The sequence below is a fragment of the Nematolebias whitei genome, chromosome 7 (genome assembly GCF_014905685.2).
Source record: "Nematolebias whitei isolate Nwh7 chromosome 7, NemWhi1, whole genome shotgun sequence".
Classification (NCBI taxonomy): domain Eukaryota; kingdom Metazoa; phylum Chordata; class Actinopteri; order Cyprinodontiformes; family Rivulidae; genus Nematolebias; species Nematolebias whitei.
Window position 1 is genome coordinate 50,415,622 of NC_056504.1, and position 21,728 is coordinate 50,437,349.

Consider the following 21,728-nt stretch of genomic DNA (forward strand, 5'->3'; position numbering starts at 1 on the left):
CTCCTGTCCTCTGGTACTCCTGTCCTCTGGTCCTCCTGTCCTCTGGTACTCCTGTCCTCCTGTCCTGCAGGTGGATCCTTCCGGCAGGGAGCTGTGGGAGGTGGAGAGGGACGGAGACGTTCAGTCGTCTGGCGGTTATGGACTCCTGCGCTCCTCTGTCTCCGCAGCTCGAGCAGCGTCTCCGTCTCCTGCCGCTGCTCCCAGCACAGCTGCTCCAGATGTTTCCAGAGATGCTGGAACCGCCACCCCAGAGACCGACACGGGGACGGACTTTGGGGTGCTGGGAACGAAAGGTGTGCTCGATAAAAAAACAGAGTTCAGGACACGTTTGTCCACAAAGTTGTTCATTTATTCACTTTTGTTCTCAGTTTAACAGAAAAATAATAATAAATAATTTGTTTTATTTAAATGAATCAGTTTTAACATTTTCTGTTTTTAATTGTTTATCAGGCACGCTGACATTAAATAAGCATCATTTTGTATTTAAAGCTGATTAAAAAAGTTTCTTACTATTTCTGCTCTCTTATTTAAACGTGGTGAGTTTAAAACCTGAAGGTCAAATAAGGTCAAATAAAGTAAAATAAAGTAAAAATAAAGTCAAATAAAGATAAAGTCCAAAGAAAGAAGAATCAGCTGCTGGTGTCGTGCATCTTGTCCCTGCAGGTGAGACCGAGAAGGAAGAATCGGGCGCCATTACCCAGAATCCCACAGTGCCAGAGGTCGGCTCGGCTCCCAGCAGGGAGCCTCTGCAGCCCGGTTTGGAGGAAGACCGGTGGGACCGAGGCCAGCAGAACCAGAGAGGTGAAACTGGACCGGATGAGTTCCTCTTTGCTGCTTCCTGATTTAAATCACGTTTTATAAACTTTTAAAAACTAATTTAGGATTTGGAGGGAAAGACGTAAGAGAGGAGACGAGGATCAAACAGATGGTCCCGCTCACCACGGATCCTTCTCCAACCGTCGGACTCACCGAGACGGAGCTGGAGGCCAGCCTGGAGGGGCCGAGGCAGGTAGGGTTACATATTCACGTCCCTGAACGCAGGAAGACCTGAAGACCTGGAGAACTGAAGACCTGAAGACCTTGAAAACCTGAAGACCTTGAGAACTGAAGACCTGAAGACCTTGAAAACCTGAAGACCTTGAGAACTGAAGACCTGAAGACCTTGAAAACCCGAAGACCTGGAGAACTGAAGACCTGAAGAACTTGAGAACTGAAGACCTGAAGACCTTGAGAACTGAAGACCTGAAGACCTGGAGAACTGAAGACCTGAAGACCTTGAAAACCTGAAGACCTTGAGAACTGAAGACCTGAAGACCTTGAGAACTGAAGACCTGAAAACCTGGAGAACTGAAGACCTGAAGACCTGGAGAACTGAAGACCTGAAGACCCGGAGAACTGAAGACCAAATGGGTTAGACGGATTATAAAATCTGACATTAATCCAGAGATCTGATGTTTTTACAGGTGGTGTGTTTAAACTGGAGCGAACTGGCTGGGCGGGGCTACGTTGTCCTCAACATGACCAAGAACATGAACTGTGTAAGTCCATCCATCCATCATCCATCCATCCATCCATCCATCATCCATCCATCCATCCATCCATCGTCCATCATCCATCCATCATCCATCCATTATCCATCCATCTATCCGTCCATCCATCTGTCCATCCATCCATCCATCCATCATCTGTCCATCCATCCATCCATCCATCCATCCATCCATCCATTTTGCAGTGACTCTCTCCAGCTTCTGGGGGTTTCAAGGGGTTCAAAGAGGAGGTCTAATTGATCCAGTGAGATTTGGGTCTGGCCTGGACTCTTGTCTCAGTGAAACCACCTCGTCTGACTCTTTTCTATGCAGAGGAGCACCGGCTCTACTCCGAGCTCACCCTGAGTCACGGAGCTCCTCTAAGGCTGAGCCCGGCCACCCTCCAGAGGAAACCAATATCAGCCAATTGTATCCGGAATCTGGTTCTTTCAGTCCTGACCCAAACCTCATGATCACAGGTGAGGGTTGGAATGTAGGTGGACCAGTAAATCCAGAGCTTTGCCTTTCAACTTAACCATTTCTTCACCAAGACCAACCAAAGCAACACCCTCTTTACTGAGGATGAGTCCCAGACCCGTCGATCCATCTCCTGTTTCATCCTACCATCACTCAGGAACAAGACGTCCAGATACTCAAACACAGCAACTGATAGAGCTGCTGCCTCTCAGCGAACAGGTCCCTGGTTCAAACCCCGGTCCAGGGGCTTTCTGGGTGGAGTTTGCATGTTCTCTCCGTGCATGCGTGGGTTTTCTCCAGGTACTCCAGTTTCCTCCCACAGACCAAAAACATGCATGTTAGGCTGATTGGTAACTCTAAATTGTCCCTAGGTGTGAGTGAGAGAGTGAATGGTTGTTTGTCTCGTTTGTCTCTATGTGTCCCTGTGATGGACTTGCGACCCGTCCAGGGTGTACCCCGCCCCTCGCACAGTGATTGCTGGACATGGGCACCAGCGACCCCCGTGACCCAAAATGGAATAAGCGGGTAAAGAAAATGGATGGATGGATGGATACTCAAACACAAGCTGAGGGTTGGATTATAGACCAACCAGAACATTCAGAGCATCAGCTTCTTCTTTAGCAAGACCGGAGCGACACACTCATTATGACCGGTTGACCTACGACTTAGGGAAGCTGGCTCTTATCTCAGCTTTGACCTAGCCCAGTGACCGCTGAAGCTCATGGCTTGAAGACACCAACAGAACCACATCATCTGCAAACAGCAGCGACGAGAACCCGAGGTTCCCAACTAGAACCCCATCTCTCCAAGACCGAGAGCTGTCCGTGAAGACCGCAGCACACAGGTTGTTTCACCTGAATCAGGAATAAAATCTGTAACTAGACGTCAGTGAACCAGCAGAGCGTTGATTATCCAGTGAAATGTTCGAGCAGTCGGTCGTTCAAACCCCGACAGGCACATCTGATTGAACCTTTAGACCCGTCGTCTTGGTTCTTGCTGTTGCATCTGTCACCATGGAAACAACCTGAACCAAATGTAAATAACGGTTCACGGCATCGAGGTTGAATCCCCGTTTCATCCGTGAATCTGTTGTTTAAAATAATGCAATGACACAAAGTGTGTGTTTGTGCGACAGGAGGAGTTTCGTGTCCTTCAGGGTGTCCAGCTGCTGAAGATCATCGAGCGGGTGTTTGCTCGGAGAATGAACAGCCCCGAAGGATCGTGGGTAATTTACCTCAGCAAGCCGACGCACCAGCAGCACCAGCTGCTGATGAACGTGGCGTCCGGACACGGTAAGCACACACACACGGAGACACGCGCTCTGAAACACACAGTTTTTGTTTGGCGTGTGACCTTCAGGGACCGTTTGTTGGTTTCCAGGTGTGATCGAGACTCCAGATGTGCTGGACATGCTGGGAGAGATCAGGAAAAGCCTCGATAAGGTGAAAGTCTCAGATACTCCAGCAGTGTGTGGGACGTGTCCTCCCTGACACCCATTAAGAAATAAATGTCCATATTTTGGACAGAGACAACAAGATGGTTTGAGCAGGAGTTGAGCGGTGGAGGAGGTTTGAAGTTTCACTTTCCCATCAAACGTAACGCAGCTCTGATTGTTTCACTCCGGTTTGCACCCAAACATGTCCCATGTGGACCGGGTCAGCAAAGACCTGAACCTGTGTCCCACTTGGCCCAGACTTGTGGAGACAGCATTCAGGAGGGAGTTTCCAAATGTTTGGAATGTTCTCAGCTTCCTCGCTGTCCTGTTACACCAAGTGTTTGAGTTGTTCTAGTAGTTCTCAACCATCACAGCCTAGTGTGACAGAACCTTTGCGATAGACAAAGCTTTTCCGTAGGTTACACATTTCCCAGGAGAAATTGATCAGTCGGCCTGTTTTGAGGCCAACTGGGGAGTCAGATTCAGTTAATCCACAATTGTTGATTTATTCAGGCAGACTATTTTTTTCTTGTCAACCTTGAGTCTGTACTTGTACTTCCAAGGTCTGAAATGTCCAGATTAGGGTGCATTCTACTGGTCCGTGCTTACGAGCCTCTCCAAGGTCGTTTTCATGCTGACGAGTCCCAAAACCGCAGGTGGCCTGCGATTCAAATCACTTCCATCTTACGGTTTAGCTCGTAAATCAGCTGATTTTGAGTCCTCAAAGCACAAACCAAACATTCACATAGGCAGCAGCCTGACGAGGGCCGAATTAGCTGCAGCCGTCTTCTTTGTATGTTGATAAACTATTCCAAAAACAAGAAACCTGTTATCATAAATCCATTTATATGCAATTTCAGCATCTTCAATTGACAGTAGAGGTAGACACATCACATTCCACTTCCCCAGAGATATATCCAGCTGCATGTGTTGTCTGAGAAGATAAGGGTTCTCCTTATCTTCTCAGACATCTCTGTCGCTTGTTGAAAAAATGTTGTCATTTGCGTCAAAAGTCCAGTTGGTCAGATCCAAAACAATAGTTTTCATTTTGGAAGATGTGTAAAAATAGGAGCTCCGATACACAGAAGCAGGAGGAGAACAGGGAGAGGGAAGCGAATGTGTGTGCCTCGTTCCAGGGCCAGTGAAGAAAAAATATAAGTCAGAAATGGCAACATGGGCCTTAGATAAAGAGCTTTTAGTGGCTTGAAGCCTGCCTGCAGCAGCTAGCCTCTTTCACACATAGCCTAGTTGTGAGTGATACGATCTGTTTCAGAAGCATGATCTGTACTGTGCATTCAGCTCTGGGCGCAGGAGAGGCGCGCCCAGAATGGGCCTATATCTTGTATTAAAGAGGATCTAACTGCGCATGTACAACTTTTAACGAGTCTATGGGCAAAGATTTTTGCAACCCAGGATGAAAATACGTCACCAGACAATGTTGATGAAGGAAACAGCTTTACTCATCATTAACTATAAAATGTTTATCTTACTCAGCTAAAAAAATATATCTATATATATATATATATATAGAGAGAGAGAGAGAGGCTCAGTGGGATTTACCTGTCTAAATAAAGGTTGAATGAATATGTATACATATATTTTGAAATATTTTATTTTATTATTTCATTTTTATTTATTTATTTATGTCATATTCAAGGTAATTTGGTGAGTGGTGGGACGGAGCCCTAGCGCCCTCTATTGGCCAGCCGCCACTGATTTTGGTCCTTAAAAAAGTGTCCCTTGAGATGTAGGTGAACCTCTGAGTCTTGTCCTGAGGAGCTGGCTCTCCTCTGTTGAGCCATGCGTGTGTGAAGAAGCTGTTTGGTTTCTCCAATATAGAGTTCTGGACATTCCTCGCCTCAGTGGACTACAAACACCACACCACTCTGTGTTTGGGTGTTTTGTCCTTAGGGTGGACCAGCCTCTGTCTTAGAGTCCTGATGGGTTTGAAATGTACAGGGAATCTTCACCAACTGAGAGATGAGAAACAAAACGTCTTGATTAAACACAAAAAGAAGTCCAGTTGTCCTAAAAACTGTACTGATTGACATGTCCTGGAGGACTGGACCAGCACCAATCATGGTTAAATAAACTTACTCATGGTTAGATTAAGATGGACTTTTGTTGAGACATTTGTGGACAATTTATTGTTCAGACCTTTCTAGCGCTGAACTGCAGCTGGTGAGGTAAACTGCAGGTAAGTAATGTCTGTGTTTGTGTCTTCAGGTGGGCATCCAGAACTACAGCGCAGCGACCAGCTGCCAGTCTCGGCCCAGTAAAACCCGCAGCGACTATGGTAAACTGTTTGTGGTTCTGGTCATCATCGGCGCCGTATGCATGATCATCATCACATCTGGATTCATTTACATCTGCTGGCAGAGACGTCTGCCCGCCCTGAAGACCATGGTAGGTCCACGGACGCGCCGCCGCTCTACGCGTCTCCTCGGCTCAGACTCACGTCCTTCGTCTTCCTGAGCAGCTCCGCGTCACGTTTAGATCTTTGATTTGTCTTTGAGCTCCTGTTCACGTCTTCTTCTCGAAGGTAAATCTGTTAAACCAGTTTCAAGATCTGCTTCAAATCTGTCTTACACCAGTTTCCCGCCGAGGAGCTTCGGTCTGTGGAGAACGGTTACCATGACAACCCCACCCTGGATGTGACCAACGACAGCCAGCCGGAGATGCAGGAGAAGAAGCCAAGCACCAACGGGCTCGCAGCTGGAGGAGGAGGAGGAGACGAGGAGGACAACAGCCGCTGGCAGGTGATTGGACGGTTTATTTAAAGACAAGCAGACGGAGGATGAGTGGTTTATCTGAGCAGCCGTTTATCCGGCAACAGCACGAACTCTCGTCTTTGTTTTCAGGCTTTTGTCAACCAGGCAGCGACTGAGGACGACGAAGAGGAGCAGGACACGCATCTCTGACTGATGAAGAGGAGGTTCCTTTCACTTAAATAAGTGGAGCCCAAAGGAGAGAGTTAGAACGTCGGGGTGACGGAGGAGACAAAATCTCTGAGGAGCTCAGCTGGAGGAGCTGCTGATGTCATCCAGAAGATCAGAGACCAGTTTTAAACAACGTTGAGATGTAAAATGAAAACAGGAAGCAATGATTGATAAATACCATAAACCCATGTTTGATACACAGTGGAGCACGAAGAACAAATCAAAGGTTAAAACTGAGAAATTGTAACATATGAAAAAAAAAAAAAATGCAAAACATCTCTTTAAAGTTGTTCCAGCTCCATGTTCCCTCTGAGAAACATCTCCTCTTCTTCTAACAACTGGGTGTGAACGTCCAGGACCTGAGCAGATCAGCTGTTGGAGGTTTCATAAGATCTGAGGAGACCAGTTGTTGGAGGTTTTATAAGATCTGAGGAGACCAGTTGATGGAGGTTTTGGAGACGGTTCTGGATGGTGTTCTCATCTGGCTTCTTCTTTTTCTGATAGAGCTTTAAGCAGCATCTGTGGATGAACTGTGTTTGCAGACAACGATCTGTGGACGCGTTCCTGAGCCCAGAACAGAACCAGACCTGGTTTTAATGAAGTGGCCCCCGAGGGCCTGAAGATTATGACCAGTATTATCTTTCAGCCTTGTCCTTGGAGCTCAGAGGTTTCTTCAGATTCTTCTAATCTGTTGATCAGATTATGAACTGAAGATGATGGAGGGTCTTCATTCAGGAACTTTATTCTGAAATGGTTCCTCTAGTTTCAGACAGAACCTAGTTTTAGGCTGAACCTCGGCCCATCTTTAATTCTTACAGATTCAGCTTCTCTAAAAGTCTCTTTTTATACCCGGTCCTCTTACTGGCCTGTTGATAATTAACTAAATTAAATACTAAATGTTCTTCTTAATTGTTGCCTCTGGAACAACTTTGGAGAGACGTGTTGCTGCCATCAAACTCAAAAATACACTGTTTTTCTAATAGGCTTGTACAATTTCTTACTTTGAACTTTTAATGTGTTTACAATGTTCTGTTATGAATAAATGTGTGTTAATGAGATTTTTAATCATTGCATGTTGTTGAATTTTACTTTACTCAACATTGTTGGAACTGGGATTCTTCATTAAAGACAATAATTTAGTTTTTTTTTTTTTATTAAAACTTGTCCTGGATGTTAGAAGCATTGAATCTCCTCTGTTTAGTGTGCCTTATGCTCGTAGCTTTTAATTTGTTGGGGCTGAACGAGATGATTTAAACATTAGAGACAGCATGAAGCGTCTTCTTCCACCTGCAGTCTGAATGTAAAGACGACTTGTTGCCACGCCGGGTCACAACATCTCTGACAAAAGACTCAAATCTGGTGAAAATAGAGTTTATGTTATGTTGTGAATGTTACACTTGCAGTAGTTTTTTAACTAAGGCCCACTGCAGTCCAAGTGTCACGTATACCAGCAGACTGGCAGCCTGACGTCCTGCACGTCTGATGACAGCAGCGGCTCCTCAGCTGCTCCTCCAACAAGTCCAACTGTGAAAGAAAAGTTTTGGCACTTTATTGATTCCAAGAAGAGACTTTTGTTAAGCTGCTGCATCGTGTTTAACTGTTTAATGTACAGAAACTGAAATATGTCTATTTTGCTTTATTTGTTGTAACTGCTGAGGACGTTTACTGTACGCTCTTGAACCTGAAGTTCTTCTTGTGCGCTGTTAGCCTCATAAGGAATGGTTGCTGGCTAAATCACAAGGCTGTGCAACTTGCACAACACCAGAGCTCCAAGCATGAACTTAAAGAGAAATTGTAGGTTGGACAAACAAAAAAAAATCTATTTGAGCTCAAAGTGTTTCATTTAATTGTTAACTGTTAATCTCAGAATTCATAAAGCACACATCAGCCACGTTTGAATGATTGTAAATCATTTCCACGTCACAGCACCTTCTGTTTGTGTCAGAAATAAAAAGCTGAAGTCATTAGGGAGCAGTTTAAGGCTGCGGTAGTTTGACTGTTGTAGTTTTTGAGTCAGTTATGTTCCGCTCATGTGTGAGTCAGTAAAATCAGAATTTTAAGGTAAAGTTTTAGGTTCTTGTTATTCCCTTTTAATTATAACAAAATCGAAGTGTTGATCCATGACTGGACTGTGTCTGAAAAGTGAAGCCAATATGCAAATTACTGTAATTTCTCTCCACTGGCCAGCAGGGGGCGACTGTTTCAGCTGAAAGATCAAAACGAAAGGCGTCTTAGGCCACAGAAAGTGTCTCAAAAGATGGTTACCATAGTTTAATAAGTTTAACATACCTCAGAAATGACCACGTTCTGTAGGTCTTTCAATGTGAACTTTATCTCTGAAGAACAGCATGAGCTAATTAAGTAAACGAAGCAAAAAGTGTTTGTGAATGAGAGGGAGACGGGTGGAACAGTGAGACGCAGCAGACGTGACAAAGGTGCAGGAGCTTCAAGTTATGTTTATTTCTCATACGCAGGTCAACCGTGCAATGAAATGTTCGGGTCAGGATGAGAAGAACCAAGATGACTCAGTAAAAACAAAGAACAAACAAACAAGAAATACTAAAGCATGCAATAAGCGTACAAAAAATAAAGTACCAAAAAGTGAAAAAGTAAATATATTTACAAGGTCCAAAAGAAAAAAAAGTAGACAAGAACATGGTAGAATAAGTGCAAGTAGGACTTCAAGGACTTGGGGTCCACTGTCCAGGAAAATGAGGAGTGTGGTAAAGAGGAGAAGAAGAGAGTCCAGGCAGGATGGAGAAAAGTTTCAGGAGTGACTGAGACAAAAAGGGTGTCAGCAAAGGTCAAAGGAAAAGTTTACAAGACAGTGGTGAGACCAGCTCTGTTGACTGGTCTGGAGACAGAGACATGGACACAAAGACAGGAGACAGAACTGGATGTGACAAATGAAGATGTTGAGGTTCTCCTTAGGAGTGACAAAGATGGATAAGATGAGATCTTCAGATGTCCAGCACAGGTTGAACAACTGGGAGATAAAGTTAGAGAGGACACACTGAGATGATTTGGACATGTCCAGAGGAAGGACAGTGGTTTGGACATGGATAGAAATGCAGCGGTCAGGAAAAAGACAAAAAGAAAGACTAAAGAGGAGATATATGGATGCAGTTAGAGAGGACATGGAGGTAGTTGGAGTGAGGACAGACTGAGATGGTCTGGTCACTTGGAAGAAATTCCTGATAGGAGTGGAAATTTCAATTCAGTTTATTTATAAAGCGCCAAATCACAACAAAGTTGTCTCAGAGCACTTTACAGAAACATTCACATACATAGAAAAGACAATTAGTAAAGTTCTCTATCTAAGGAATCCAGCAGACAAGTTGAATCTTGGCTTCGTTGCAGTCTCCCATCCTGAGCAAGCACAGTGGAGACAGTGGGAAGAAAAACTCCTTTTAACAGGAAGAAACCTCCAGCAGAACCAGACTCAGGACAAGAGACCATCTGCTGGTTTGAGAGGACAGGAAGGAGAGACAGACGAACACAGAATGGTAGGTCCAGGTATAGGTCCAGGTCCAGATGTAGGTCCAGGTCCAGATGTAGGTCCAGGTCCAGATGTAGGTCCAGGTGAACCTGAAAGACAAAACAAAACAAAAAAAAAACCGTTAGGACAGAGAAAATAATTACAAATACAAATCAGGTTGAGCAGGGTAAGTAAAGAAAAGCATAATGAAAAAATGTGGTCAGTTCGGCCTCCAGCAGTCTATAGCAGCACAATTAAGGGACAGCTCAGGAAACCCAAGCCATTTATCAAAAAGTAAAGTCTTAAAACTGGACAATGTGACAATGTCACGGACAGAAACTGGAAGTTGGTTCCACAAGAGAGGAGCCTGAGAACTGAAAGATCTGCCTCCCAGTCTGCTTTTGGAAACTATAGGAACCACAAGTAAACCTGCAGTCTGAGAGCAAAGTGCCCCGTTAGAAAAATATGGAACAATAAGATCTGTAATATAAGATGGAGCTAGGTTGTTGAAAGCTTTGTAGGTTAGCAGTAGAATTTTGAATTCTATTCTGGATTTGACAGGGAGCCACTGGAGAGATATGATCTCTCCCACTAACTCCAGTTAAGACTCTGGAGTTTTCCTTTCCACTGTTGCCTTCGTGCTTGCTCAGAGAGTTCTGCAATGAAGTTAAATTCAAAGTAGTCTTCGTCTCAGAGAAATAGTTTAAACTTATTTATATATTCATTCATTCATTCATTCAACTTTTACTTATACAGATTAATCCAATTGAGCCTCGGGGACTCATTTACAATAGAGACCTGATTTTAACAGAGTGATGACAACAGTGGACAACAATAGACAATCATAAAGGATGCATACAAATTGAGAATAACAAGTAACAATAAAATGGCATTTAAAAGAAAATGTAGCAAAAAAAACATCTGGTTGGCAGGCCGCAGACTGATGAAGTCTTCTGGATAGAAGACAAAACGTTTCTCCCTTAAAGAAACTGGTCCAGATGACGTGATTTAACCTTTTTTGCTATCTACCTATCTGACTGAGCCTACAAACATTTTTTAAATAAATAAACTGAAGTGAATTATGTTCAGGTGGAGTACGGACACCTATAACGTGTGAGCAAGCGTCTTCATTATGATCAGGCGCAACACGGACACCTATTGTGTGCAGTTGTTAGCTGGTTAGCATGCTAGTTAGCTCAGTTCTCAGACTGTAGCTGACATATTTCTTTCTGGTTGTTAGTATTTGCTTAGAATGAGCCCTAAAGATGTCAGGTTCGTTCACAATTATTTACCATAGTACACAACTTGAAAATGTGGAGTTTACAGACTTTGTTTTTCATGTTTAAACCGTTTGTGTATTCCAGAAATTCTTTGTTTATGAAGCTTGTTAGCTTTCGACTAAATGCTAATGTTTCTGAACGATGACGATGTCAACATCAAGACATTCCTTTAGCTAAACATCCTCGTTACTGCATGGACTGAAATGTTTAAGGCTCGAACACACAGGGTCGTATGTCGGTTAAAAGTGTAAAATATTGAGGTTTTAGACGTTAATGTTCACTGCTATGGATTCTGATTCGAGCCGTGTGATTTTGAACGCAGTTTGTTTTTAACCAGAAATAGAAGCATTGTTGTAAAATAAGTTCGTCTAAAGGTTATGGCTCGATTTACAAGTGCTTCAGTTTTAAATGGCGTCATATTTATCTGCTTAGCCACCTGAAATAAGTTAGCTTTGGGGATAATGGTCAACCCACCTTATCCAGAGGCGTGTTGAAACCAAATAAATAGTTTTAATTTGTCCAACTAAGGTTTAACCCCTAAAGATGGCTGCTCGTTAAAGCTGGTGTGGGCTGAAGCAACCAGCTTCAGGGTGTATTTCAAGTGCTTCTACCAGAAATAGACTGCCAACTGTTTAAACAGACCAAACCCAGCCAGCTGCAGATTTAACTCGGTGTCTCAAGTGTCTCAGCAGAACAGGCCCAGATGTTCACTCGGGTCAGAACTTTGAAATCCATTTTGAGCTCCTACTTGTTCCAAGTACTAAATGCGAATTTTAAAAGCTTTATCATAAACCTGGATGTTCCATGAAGCTTCAGATTCGGTTGCTCTTTAGAGAGATTGTCATAACAAACACAAGCGTTCATTTATTATTTGAAGCACTGAGTTCAGGAATCTAAATTGAGACATTTTAAGATGCAACATCGACAGAACGTAGGCGCCATCGCTTACTGTTTTTAAATCTCATTTAAAAACACACTTTTTTCCTGGTTTTTGACGCTGTGAGTTGATTTTAACTTGTCTCTAATAGCCACCTTCATTATTCTATAAAGTTAGTCATTGAGTTCTTATCTTTACCTACTTGTATTTTATCCTGTGTCATTTGCTTGTGTTGTTTTTGCTCTACAGCCCAATGGCTGAACTTGTTGCTGTTTTTAGTGCTTTATAAATGAAGTGAGATGGCAGAATTCTGACACGGGTTACCTTTTTAAAAATATTATCCTGTACAATTTGAATTCAAACCTGTACTTTTAAGATCATAAAAATTGAGATGTTATGTCATATTTTTATTAGTGTTTTCTAGATTCATGCAAACTGCTGTCATTATTTATGACTGAGTGTGAGTTTATAGTTGATAGCTGACTATAGTTTATAGTTATGAGTTTTACTGAGTTTGTAACAGTTCTCCTGTAAATGAGTCCTCGTGACTCACTGAGACTAATCTGTATAAGTAAAGGTTGAATAAGTCAAAAATGAAACTGAAAGCACCAGAAGCTAACATTAGCTTTAGCATTTTAAAACAGTTTGATGTTTTAGAGACACATTTCTGTAGATTTGATTACATTTTTACTACCCGTAAGTATTTATTTGGAGTTTGCCATTTTCTCCTATTTTTCCAGGGATGACCCGACGACGATAAACTCAGACTGCTTTGACCTGCATCATTCTAGCTCTGTCGGATAGGACCGCTCTCTCACCACCTGAACCATCTGCTTTGGATCGATTGTTTCTTCCGTTAAAGACAACATTTAACCCAGGATTGTACAACCCATTAAGTCCCGATCGACTCCTCCAAACGTGACGATGTATTGCCTGCAGTGGCTGCTCCCCGTGCTGCTCATCCCCAAGCCGCTGAACCCGGCCCTGTGGTTCAACCACTCCATGTTCATGGGCTTCTACCTGCTCAGCTTCCTGCTGGAGAGGAAACCCTGCACCATCTGTGCCTTGGTTTTCCTGGCTGCGCTCTTCCTCATCTGCTACAGCTGCTGGGGCAACTGCTTCCTCTACCACTGCCAGGACACCGTGCTGCCGGATGCCGCCCACGACCCCGACATCATCGGGACCTAAGAGGGGGCGACGAGGTCTGCTGAGGAGAAGGGAGATTTACTGTAGAATGATACTGCCATGCTGTTCAGGGTGGGGGGATGGATGACGCTCAGCCAAGGACGATCCATCCGAGGAGGCTGGAGAGATGTAAAGGAGGGGAAATGTTCATTTCTACTTTGTGTCAGGAAAAAAAACTAGCATCCAAACAAGAAATGCAAAGGGAAGCGTGAACCTGACGCTGAGAGGATTTGTTTCTTTCAGACAACATTCAGTAAGGAGTTTCAGTGTTCCTGTAGTTCTTTTTAAAATAGCAAATGTTTTGTTCCTCAGGCTGCCCAAGCTCTTTAAGAAGAACCTGCACTGGTAAACAACAAACATAGGATGTCTGTTCCTCATCACACACAAAGAGAGCACACCGACAGCCACCCCGACTGAAACCCACCACAGCTGGGACAAACTCTTTAGTCTTCTTCTCGTGCATGGTTTGAAGTTTCTGTTTTCCTAAATGTTCTGAACTGAAACTAAATGCTGAATGTGTGCAATCATTTTATCGTTCTGATTCTGCTGAAGAGCGTACGAACGTGGTGACGCTTCAGGAGTTGACGTTTTTCATCTGTAAGAAACCCGGCGAGCGGTTTGAGGAAGTGCTACCTGTAGTTTCAGGTGTTCAGCTGTCACACGTCACTGGGAAGTGTGAGGAACGTCTGAGAACATGTTCACTCTGGTTTTAATTTAAATAAAGTCTTTCTTCTCTACGTGGTGAACTGGAATCAATTTTCTCTTAAATGGGAACTGATTTTGGAAATGAAGCTGACCTGGGTGGCAGTTTTATTAAAACTGGTTCATGTTTGTACTTTAATGTTTAGTAGTTTAATCCAGTCCTTAATACATTTTTTTTTCTACCAAAATGTACTCCAGGTTCTGTAGCTGCAAAACAAGCCCAAACCATCAGCCTTCCACCACCGTGCTCAACCGTTGGTGATGGGTTTTGTTCTAAAGAATCTTTAAACTGAGGAGATCAATGATTCAGGTGTTCAAACTGAAGGTTTTTGGTTCAATCTGAACTTTTATTTGTCTCAGGTCAGTTTTGTTTACGCAGCACAACATTGAACAAACATCCCATGAATCATTAAAATAATCAAATGAAAACATCGAGTCTGATTCGATCATAGATGTTTGATCATGTGACTCTGCAGAGTTCCTCATCAGTCTGGATCTCAGTTTGTTTCCATCAGCAGAGCTCCACCTTCCACTAACCTCACCTGTTACCTGTTCATGATCAGCACACCTGGATTTACTGTCACCTGCTGTCAGAACCAAAACTTCACATCATGGACTTCAGGTCATCTGTACAGATTATTAAGCACATGTGACACTGATCAATCAATCAGATCAATACTTCTCCAACTTCCTGTTTCATTCAACCTTTATTTCTACAGGTAAATCCCATTGAGCCTCGAGGACTCATTTACAAGAGAGACCTGATTTATCCAAGAGTGCCAACAACAATAGACAATCATAAAATAAGTATACAAATTTAAATTTTTGTTGTTTACAAATCAAATCAAAACAACAACCAAAAGGACAATCAAGAGGAATAGTAGCAAAAAACAGCTGGATTATAAGGCGATTTAGAAAACTAAGAACGGGAACATGTCTGCATTGGTTCTTGCAGGAGTCCAACAGATTCTTAAAGTTACTCAGAGGTCAAGGTCGAGAGCTTCAGGGTATTTTTGCAAAAAGGCTTTTTTTTTTCATCCTGTTTCAGGTCACAGAGGTTCAAACTGATCAAAAAGGCTGAACTTTGTTTTCAGCAGGAGGAACATCAGAGCTGCTGCTGGACCACCGAGATCTTCTCTGGTCATATTTTTAGTTCATCTGCAGCGTGAATGTACGGAAACATCTTGTCAGTGAAGGTGTGTGTGAAGGTGTGTATGTGTGTGTTTGTGTCAGGATCAGAGAACGACAGCTTCCCTCTGTTCCAGTCCAGATTCACTCTGATCCTCTGGAGCTTTTTATGAACTGGGAGAACTTTGATAGGACCTGCTGGTGAATTTGCTCTGTACCTTCATAGAACCACCATCTCCATAATCCAGACCATACGTCTCTCTTCTTCTGGGCTGACTCTGCAAGGCTCCAGTCTTCACGGTCTCCAACTTCAACAACCCAGCTGTGATTTCCTGAGTTAAAACCCTCAGAACTCAAAACAGAACGCAAATATGTTGCAGGAGTTTCAGTGAAACTGAGACGTTTATTTTCTAAACACAACGTCCCAGTGGCTTTTAAACCCCAAAATACATTAAAGACTGGTTCATCCCAAAGATCCAGTCCCCCGGCACAAACAGAGTAATGTTGTGTATGCTGTTCAGTGTCAGGAGGGTGATCAGTCTTACATCGGGGAAACTAAACAGCTACTGGCCAAAAGGATGGACCAGCACAGAAGATCAACATCATCAGGCCAGGACTCTGCGGTCTACACTCATCTCCAGGCCAGCGGTCACTCTTTCAGGGATGAAGATGTTCACATCCTGGACAGAGAGGAACGATGGTTTGAGAGAGGAGTAAAGGAGGCCATCTTTGTGAAAAGAAATCGTCCATCATTAAACAGGGGTGGAGCCTCCGGGTTCAACTGTCCCCCTCTTACAATGCTGTGATTGCTAGTATCACTCAGCCCTCTGTGAACAGTAAACAGCCATCAGGTGCTAATGATCCATGGACATCCTTGATCAGATGAACAGCTAGTTCTGGATGTCAACAACAAACTGGTTGACCCACTCTGAGAAGGTGCCGTTTCTGAACACAGCTCCTCGGAGTGAAGAAGTCTTTCAGTCTTTCGTCTTAAAGACGAAACGTTTCTACAATTTTTTTTGTTCTTTGAACTCGTCCGGAGGACCTGACTTAACTTTTTTGGACAGAGAGGATCCTGCATCCTATGAATGGATGCAGCTAGAGGACACGGAGGTAGTTGGAGTGAGGACAGAATGAGATGCAGAACTGTGGAGAACCCGGACGAAGGAACAGATGAAAGAAGAAGGAACAAAACATTTCATGGTGTCTCGGACAATTGGAAAGAGAATCCATCACAGAAAACTGCACCAGTCTTCTGGTATCCAGTTCTCCTTCCTGTAGTTTCACTTTGTCCTTGATGGGTTTGTTCGGTCAGAAGTGTTGCCCTTTGTCACAAACTCACCTGTGTAGATTCCCTCTCACCACCTTTTACCAACGTTTACATCTGCAACACGAGTCTCTAGTGCATTTTCAGAGCCTCCATCAAAGATGGAGTCAGGACTTCATGATGGCAGGAACAGGAGCACCTGCTGGTGGACGCCACTGGTGAGCAAACGAAACCTTTTAACGCTGAAACCTTGTGGGTCTTTCTGACCCAAGGGCAGCAGGAGTATATAAACTGTAGCTCATTCATTTCACCACGAAGGAACAGTTTTAAAAACTGGTACAAAATTATTTAACCTTTTGATTTTGTGTATTAAAAAACATTTTGACACTACCGTCAGTTTAATTATCACAGTCAAATATATAGCTTTAACATTTCCTGACAGTTTGAAAATGTCCTTTTTGGTCATTTCTAATGGTAAAAACTTTTAGAAATATTTAAGAAACTCTTCCAGTTTAAAGTGGACATGTCTGAAGTTTCCATCACAGAAGACACTTTGAGGCGGTTCTGGATTTATTCAGTCCTTCTGGGCTTCAAATGCAGGAAAGAATTGTGTCCAGACACAGAACGAGTGAAAATCAAAGTGAAGACTTTACATGAACTGAAAATAAATCTGCTCATTTCTCAACCAAGGCAGGTTTTTCTTTAAATCACAGTCCGGTAGAAATATTTTAAAGATGCTCAAAAGTCTTTTCAGGTTCAATCAAAGCTTCAGCAGCAGAGAATCTTTGAAACGAAACAGAGTTTGATCAAATCAGTTCAAGTTCTCAGTCAAGAAGAGCTGAAATCAGTAGATCTTCCTTCTCCGTTTGGCTTTTAGTCAAAGAAAATCAAGTTTTTATTGGAAGGAGGTGGCTGCTCCCTGCAGGCTTCGTCTCGGTCAGACGTAAACCTGGTTCAGACTCTTCAGGTCGGCTCACGTTTCCAGCTGTGGTTCCTTAAAAAATGGTGATTTGTGTCTCTTGGTTCTTGTAGGCTTCCTCCTCCATCTCAGCCGACAGCTGATCCATCCTCTGGAAGGCCCCGTGCCCCTTTTTACCTGCACGAATAATAATTTAAAAAAAAAAAAAAACAATAAATAAACCGCATAAAACAAAAAACATTTAAACAAAAATAGCTCTAAACAACTTTGGACTAGACTAAATGTAATTCATTTGCTCCAGTTTAATAAATAAAAAGCTAAAATAATCAAAACTGTAGCTTAAACCATTAAAGGTTAGCTAAATACTAAATGTATCCAAAGCCTAACCAAAAATAAACAGAAAAGGTTAGCTAGAAGCTAAAAAAAAAAAAAAGGCAAAAGCTGGCTAGAAGCTAAAAGTAGCAAACGAAACAAAAATGGAGCCGGCAGCTGAAGCACATTTCAAATGTTTTTTAGAGGAACCGAACTGTCAATGGGGAAAGTGTTTGAAAATAACGTTAAACATTTTGAAAAGTTACAAAAGCTAAAAGTCACAGCAGCCACCTCCTGAATGAGCCGAATGTTTTGATACACAAACAGCTAAAATAGATCAAAGTCTGCTGAAGTAGTTGGATTTAAAAAAAATCCCACGGAAACATAAAAACAGGACTCGGCATGGACGTGAAACCAACAAGCTGTTGGGTTTCTGCAGCTTCATGTTTGTACCAAAGGAGAGGACGGTTTCTCTGGCTGCACTTCGTAGATCTTCATCCTCCGACCTCCACAGATCTGCGATGTGGTCCACGCTCTCCGCCGCCTGGCAAACAAACACAAACACTGGAGAAAACGCTCCACGCCCATGAAAACGCTTCAGTCCGAGTCCGTCTGAGTGCGTCCTCACCCTGAGACACTTCAGAGCCAAACAGGAGCCCTGCTGGACCTGGACCTGGGAGCTCTTCAGACTCTCCGTGTAGAAAACCACGGCCTGCAGGAGGAACGAGCACGAAGACGACCGGAATCAGTTCTGCCTTCCGATTTAGACTGAAAGACAAAGCTGCATGAAACTGGACTCAACGGGGGGTTAGCTGAGGCTGCGAGGAATTAAACCCTCCTGCTGCCCTTGGGTCAAACCAGTTTCGACCCAGGTGCAGCAGGAGGGTTTTTATTTCTTTGTTCCTCCTCGGATGACTTGAGAGAAATTAAAGGAGTCAGTTCAGTCGGTCAAAATCACTGATTTTACCTGAAACTGTGTCAAATATTTTATGAGTTTTAAACTTTTAGTTCCAGGGTTTGATGAAGAATTTGGTACTTAAAGTAGGAACAAAAATACTTTATTTATTTACAAAGTCAAGCAGCGTAAACATGGACGGTTTGTGTGCGTCGTGTTCGGAGGCTTTTATTTTGTCGACCTTGTTCCTGAAGGCCTTGCATCCTGCAGCTCTGCAGAGGAAGTTGCTTGTAGCTTTGCAGACTTTGTGGTTGGAGTCGATCAGCAGGGCGGCCAGAGTCTGCAGGGTGGATCCAAGTGGGAGGAGCTCAGAGATGCCCCGCCCCCTCAGTTTGTTTAAAGCCCGCCTCCTTTTGGGGCTGGTTAGTGCAGACAGGACGTACTCTGAAACGCAGCCAAAAACAACAAATGAATCACCTGAAGAGGTTCGTTCCTGCTTCAGTGGAGCTCTGAGGTCAAATGAGCTCCTTAACAGCTTCTAACCAACGCCGGTCACTTCTGCGTGCCCTCGTCATGACAAACACACGTTTAGAGCCAACCAAATCAGAAGTGAGCGAGCCAAAGGTTTAAATCCTACAGTTCTCACAGTTCGAGTGTAAAACAGCTGTTCAATCAGCTGTTTCACTGAAAGTGTCAGGTCGCTCCACGTTGGGAAACATTTTCTCGACTGTGTTCAGGTGTTTGAAATAAAAAGGTGAGACCTTCTCTGGAGAGGCGGGAGACGTGCTCTCCCAGATCCTGGAAGCTCCAGCGCTTCAGATAAACTGAGAGCTGGAAGAGGGTGACTCTCTCTGGGCTGCAGACGGGCCGACAGCCCGGCACCAACCGACAGGCTGCCTGCAGCTGCTGCAGGAGGCGAGAAAACACTGAGGAAGAGGAGAGACGACGGGGCTCAGGTCAGAAACTAACCCGAGTCAGAAACACTAGACTGGACTAAGAAAAGCAGATGAAAGATTTTCAACTGGTTTTAGAGTTGGACTCTGTGGTTTCTGTGGACTTTTCAGGTGCTGCAGTACCTTTCTCCGACTGGCCGGGCTGCTTGGCCTTCACCTTGTGAGTCAAGCGTTTCCTCAGCGTTCTGGAAAAGCCGTCGACGTGACAGCAGAAAGGAGAGCTGCTGTCGCTCACGCACTCCTCCCAGAAGAGCAGAACATCTCTGGATCTCTGGGCTTTAGGGAGGACTGCAAGTGGAAGAGGGGGCATTTCTCTTCAATCAGCTACAAAACCAGACAGATGTTCCTCTCAGGTTCTAGCTGAGCGTGTTCTGCACTGACCGTCTCCAGCTGTGATGGTGTCGTTCTTCTCCAGCAGCAGACAGTTGACTCGGTCCAGGACGTCAGCCTGGTTGGACATCTCCTCCAGCAGCTCCCTCCGAGATGGGCTGAAGTCGATCGTTTTCATCATCTGAAGGAACATGTTTAGAAACAGTGATGTGAAACATCTGGCAGCTTGAGTTTGTCCAGATGTGACCAGGGAAACTGACAAAGCATGAACCAAACACAGCAGAGATTAGATCAGTCCTTCAGTCCTGTACCTGCAGCAGGATGCAGCAGATGTCCATGTGCGTCTCCAGAGCCTGGTCCATACTCCAGTTCCCCGAAGTCAACGGGGCGATGGCCAGCTCCTCCTCAGAAGCTGCTTGGCTGTCTTTAGAGAGAAGGCCGAGACTCCTCATGGTGCTCTGCTGGAACGAGCTCATGCTGAAAGATCAAAGCAAAGAAACCAGATGTTTCAGAAGCAGCTGAAGCTGATCAGATGTCTTCTGTCTGAGAACTCACCCGCTGTCTTTTAGCCTCAGGCTGTCCAAACAGGAAGTGTCCTCTTCTGTGTTCAGGTCATGTGACAGGAAGTCAAAGCTGCCCAGGACTTCCTCCAGGGCCAGAGTCTCCTCTGAAGAGGAAGTTTTGAGCAGGGACAGGTGGTTCTGGAGGAGCACAGAGGACGTTTCAGAGGGTCAACATGTCAGACCTGCTCTCCGACAGACACGAGGCGTTCGGATCGAACTGGCTCAGACTGAAGAACGTCATGTCTGCAGCCACTACAAGGTTTTCCCACCTGGACTGGACGTGCTCAAAATGTTTCACTGGGGTCACTTTATCTCAGAGACCTTTTCTGTCCACACTGATCAACAAAACACCTCAGACATGCACGCTCTCTCCTGAGTGCTCTATTAATTTCTGTATTGGAATGTTTAAACATTTAAATTGGGCTGTTGTTAAAAGGACAGACAGACTAACGAGCTAAGCTGTGACATCATCACTGTGCGACTCCAAACAGGCCCCCCCCCCCCCCCCCCCACACACACACACCCCTCTACCTTCAGGATGGTCTCCAGGTGAACAATCTGATGCTCCAAAGATTTCAGCTCCTTCTCACAGCAGCTCTCCCTCTGCAGAGTTTTCTGCAGCTCCTTCACCAGTGCTCCCAGTCTGAGGGCCAGGGCCCGGCGCTGGGCGGTGCTCACCCCGGGCCTCCCCGGGGTCGGAGCCTCTTCTGGGGAGGAGGAGGAGGAGAGGGAGGCAGCAGAGAGAGTCGGGCCATCAGGCGGATACTAAAATCAAACAATGAAAACCGACCTGAATAAAAACTCATTGAAGGGACAGATCAGATTATTATTGGATGGAAAACTCTACTTGGTTAAAACCCAAAGACAAACCAGCACCTGAGTTTATCGTTAACTCAAAGAAACACGTTAGATGGGATCTAAACGCTCGTCCGACGTGTTTCAGGGTCCAGACAAGCATCGAGTTTCTCTCCAACACCAGAATCTTCGATAAGAGCCACGCTTCAGTTTCTGAGCTCCGTGTTTCAGGAGCTTCAGCTGATGGGAGCTTCCTACCTGCTCCTGGTCCTGATGTGGAGCTGCACCATGTCTCTCAGATTCTGGTTCTCCTGCTGGGTTCTTCTTCAGGATGTCTGGAGTGCTGCACCTGCAGAAACATCAACATTTACTGAGTTAATGTCACATTCTGCAGCTACTCTGATTTAAAACAGCTACATTTATCTTCAGCAGCTCTCATGAGGAGGTGCTGCTTTCCTCCAAATCTGAGGAATAACTGAAGGTTTTCAATTTATTTAGTTTGGTCATCTCTGCACATCAGGAACATAATCAGTTAATTTATGGAGATTTGAACCCGATTCTGACAATGAATTCAGATTGAATTCAGATTCTGCTTGATCAGATCTTTGTTATTTTGCAACAGCTCAAATCCAGCTGTTTCACTGCAAATAAAGAGCTCAAATCCAGC

At 44.2% G+C, this 21,728-nt stretch overlaps 3 protein-coding genes across 3 annotated transcripts in view; 2 read left to right on the forward strand and 1 right to left on the reverse strand.

Annotated features, from left to right (window-relative positions):
• podxl2 (podocalyxin-like 2) overlaps positions 1-6,736 on the forward strand; it is a 9,123-nt gene extending 2,387 nt beyond the window's left edge. Inside the window, exons 5-13 of the mRNA XM_037679746.1 lie at positions 71-293; positions 664-801; positions 882-1,009; positions 1,464-1,538; positions 3,139-3,295; positions 3,384-3,445; positions 5,665-5,844; positions 6,033-6,197; positions 6,300-6,736. Coding sequence (XP_037535674.1) covers positions 71-293; positions 664-801; positions 882-1,009; positions 1,464-1,538; positions 3,139-3,295; positions 3,384-3,445; positions 5,665-5,844; positions 6,033-6,197; positions 6,300-6,359 — 1,188 coding nt within the window. The 3' untranslated portion in view covers positions 6,360-6,736. The remainder of the gene's footprint in view (positions 1-70; positions 294-663; positions 802-881; positions 1,010-1,463; positions 1,539-3,138; positions 3,296-3,383; positions 3,446-5,664; positions 5,845-6,032; positions 6,198-6,299) is intronic.
• A 4,278-nt stretch (positions 6,737-11,014) lies between these two features.
• LOC119412710 (bladder cancer associated protein) lies at positions 11,015-13,934 on the forward strand. Its single transcript, XM_037679747.1, has 2 exons — positions 11,015-11,127; positions 12,753-13,934. The coding sequence occupies exon 2, from the start codon at positions 12,937-12,939 to the stop codon at positions 13,198-13,200; it is 264 nt and encodes an 87-aa protein (XP_037535675.1). The 5' UTR covers positions 11,015-11,127; positions 12,753-12,936; the 3' UTR covers positions 13,201-13,934.
• A 3,245-nt stretch (positions 13,935-17,179) lies between these two features.
• Positions 17,180-21,728, reverse strand: part of ripor3 (RIPOR family member 3) — a 16,119-nt gene continuing 11,570 nt past the window's right edge. The window contains exons 14-24 of the mRNA XM_037679931.1: positions 21,320-21,410; positions 20,798-21,031; positions 20,259-20,404; positions 20,015-20,180; positions 19,755-19,884; positions 19,497-19,661; positions 19,182-19,346; positions 18,662-18,864; positions 18,154-18,237; positions 17,979-18,069; positions 17,180-17,390 (exon numbers count right to left, since the gene is read on the reverse strand). Of these exons, the coding sequence (XP_037535859.1) occupies positions 17,290-17,390; positions 17,979-18,069; positions 18,154-18,237; positions 18,662-18,864; positions 19,182-19,346; positions 19,497-19,661; positions 19,755-19,884; positions 20,015-20,180; positions 20,259-20,404; positions 20,798-21,031; positions 21,320-21,410 (1,576 nt within the window). The 3' untranslated portion in view covers positions 17,180-17,289. The remainder of the gene's footprint in view (positions 17,391-17,978; positions 18,070-18,153; positions 18,238-18,661; positions 18,865-19,181; positions 19,347-19,496; positions 19,662-19,754; positions 19,885-20,014; positions 20,181-20,258; positions 20,405-20,797; positions 21,032-21,319; positions 21,411-21,728) is intronic.

Bases quoted from the DNA above. Each gene is read 5' to 3' on its own strand.
- LOC119412710 (XM_037679747.1), top strand. From the start codon at position 12,937: ATGTATTGCCTGCAGTGGCTGCTCCCCGTGCTGCTCATCCCCAAGCCG.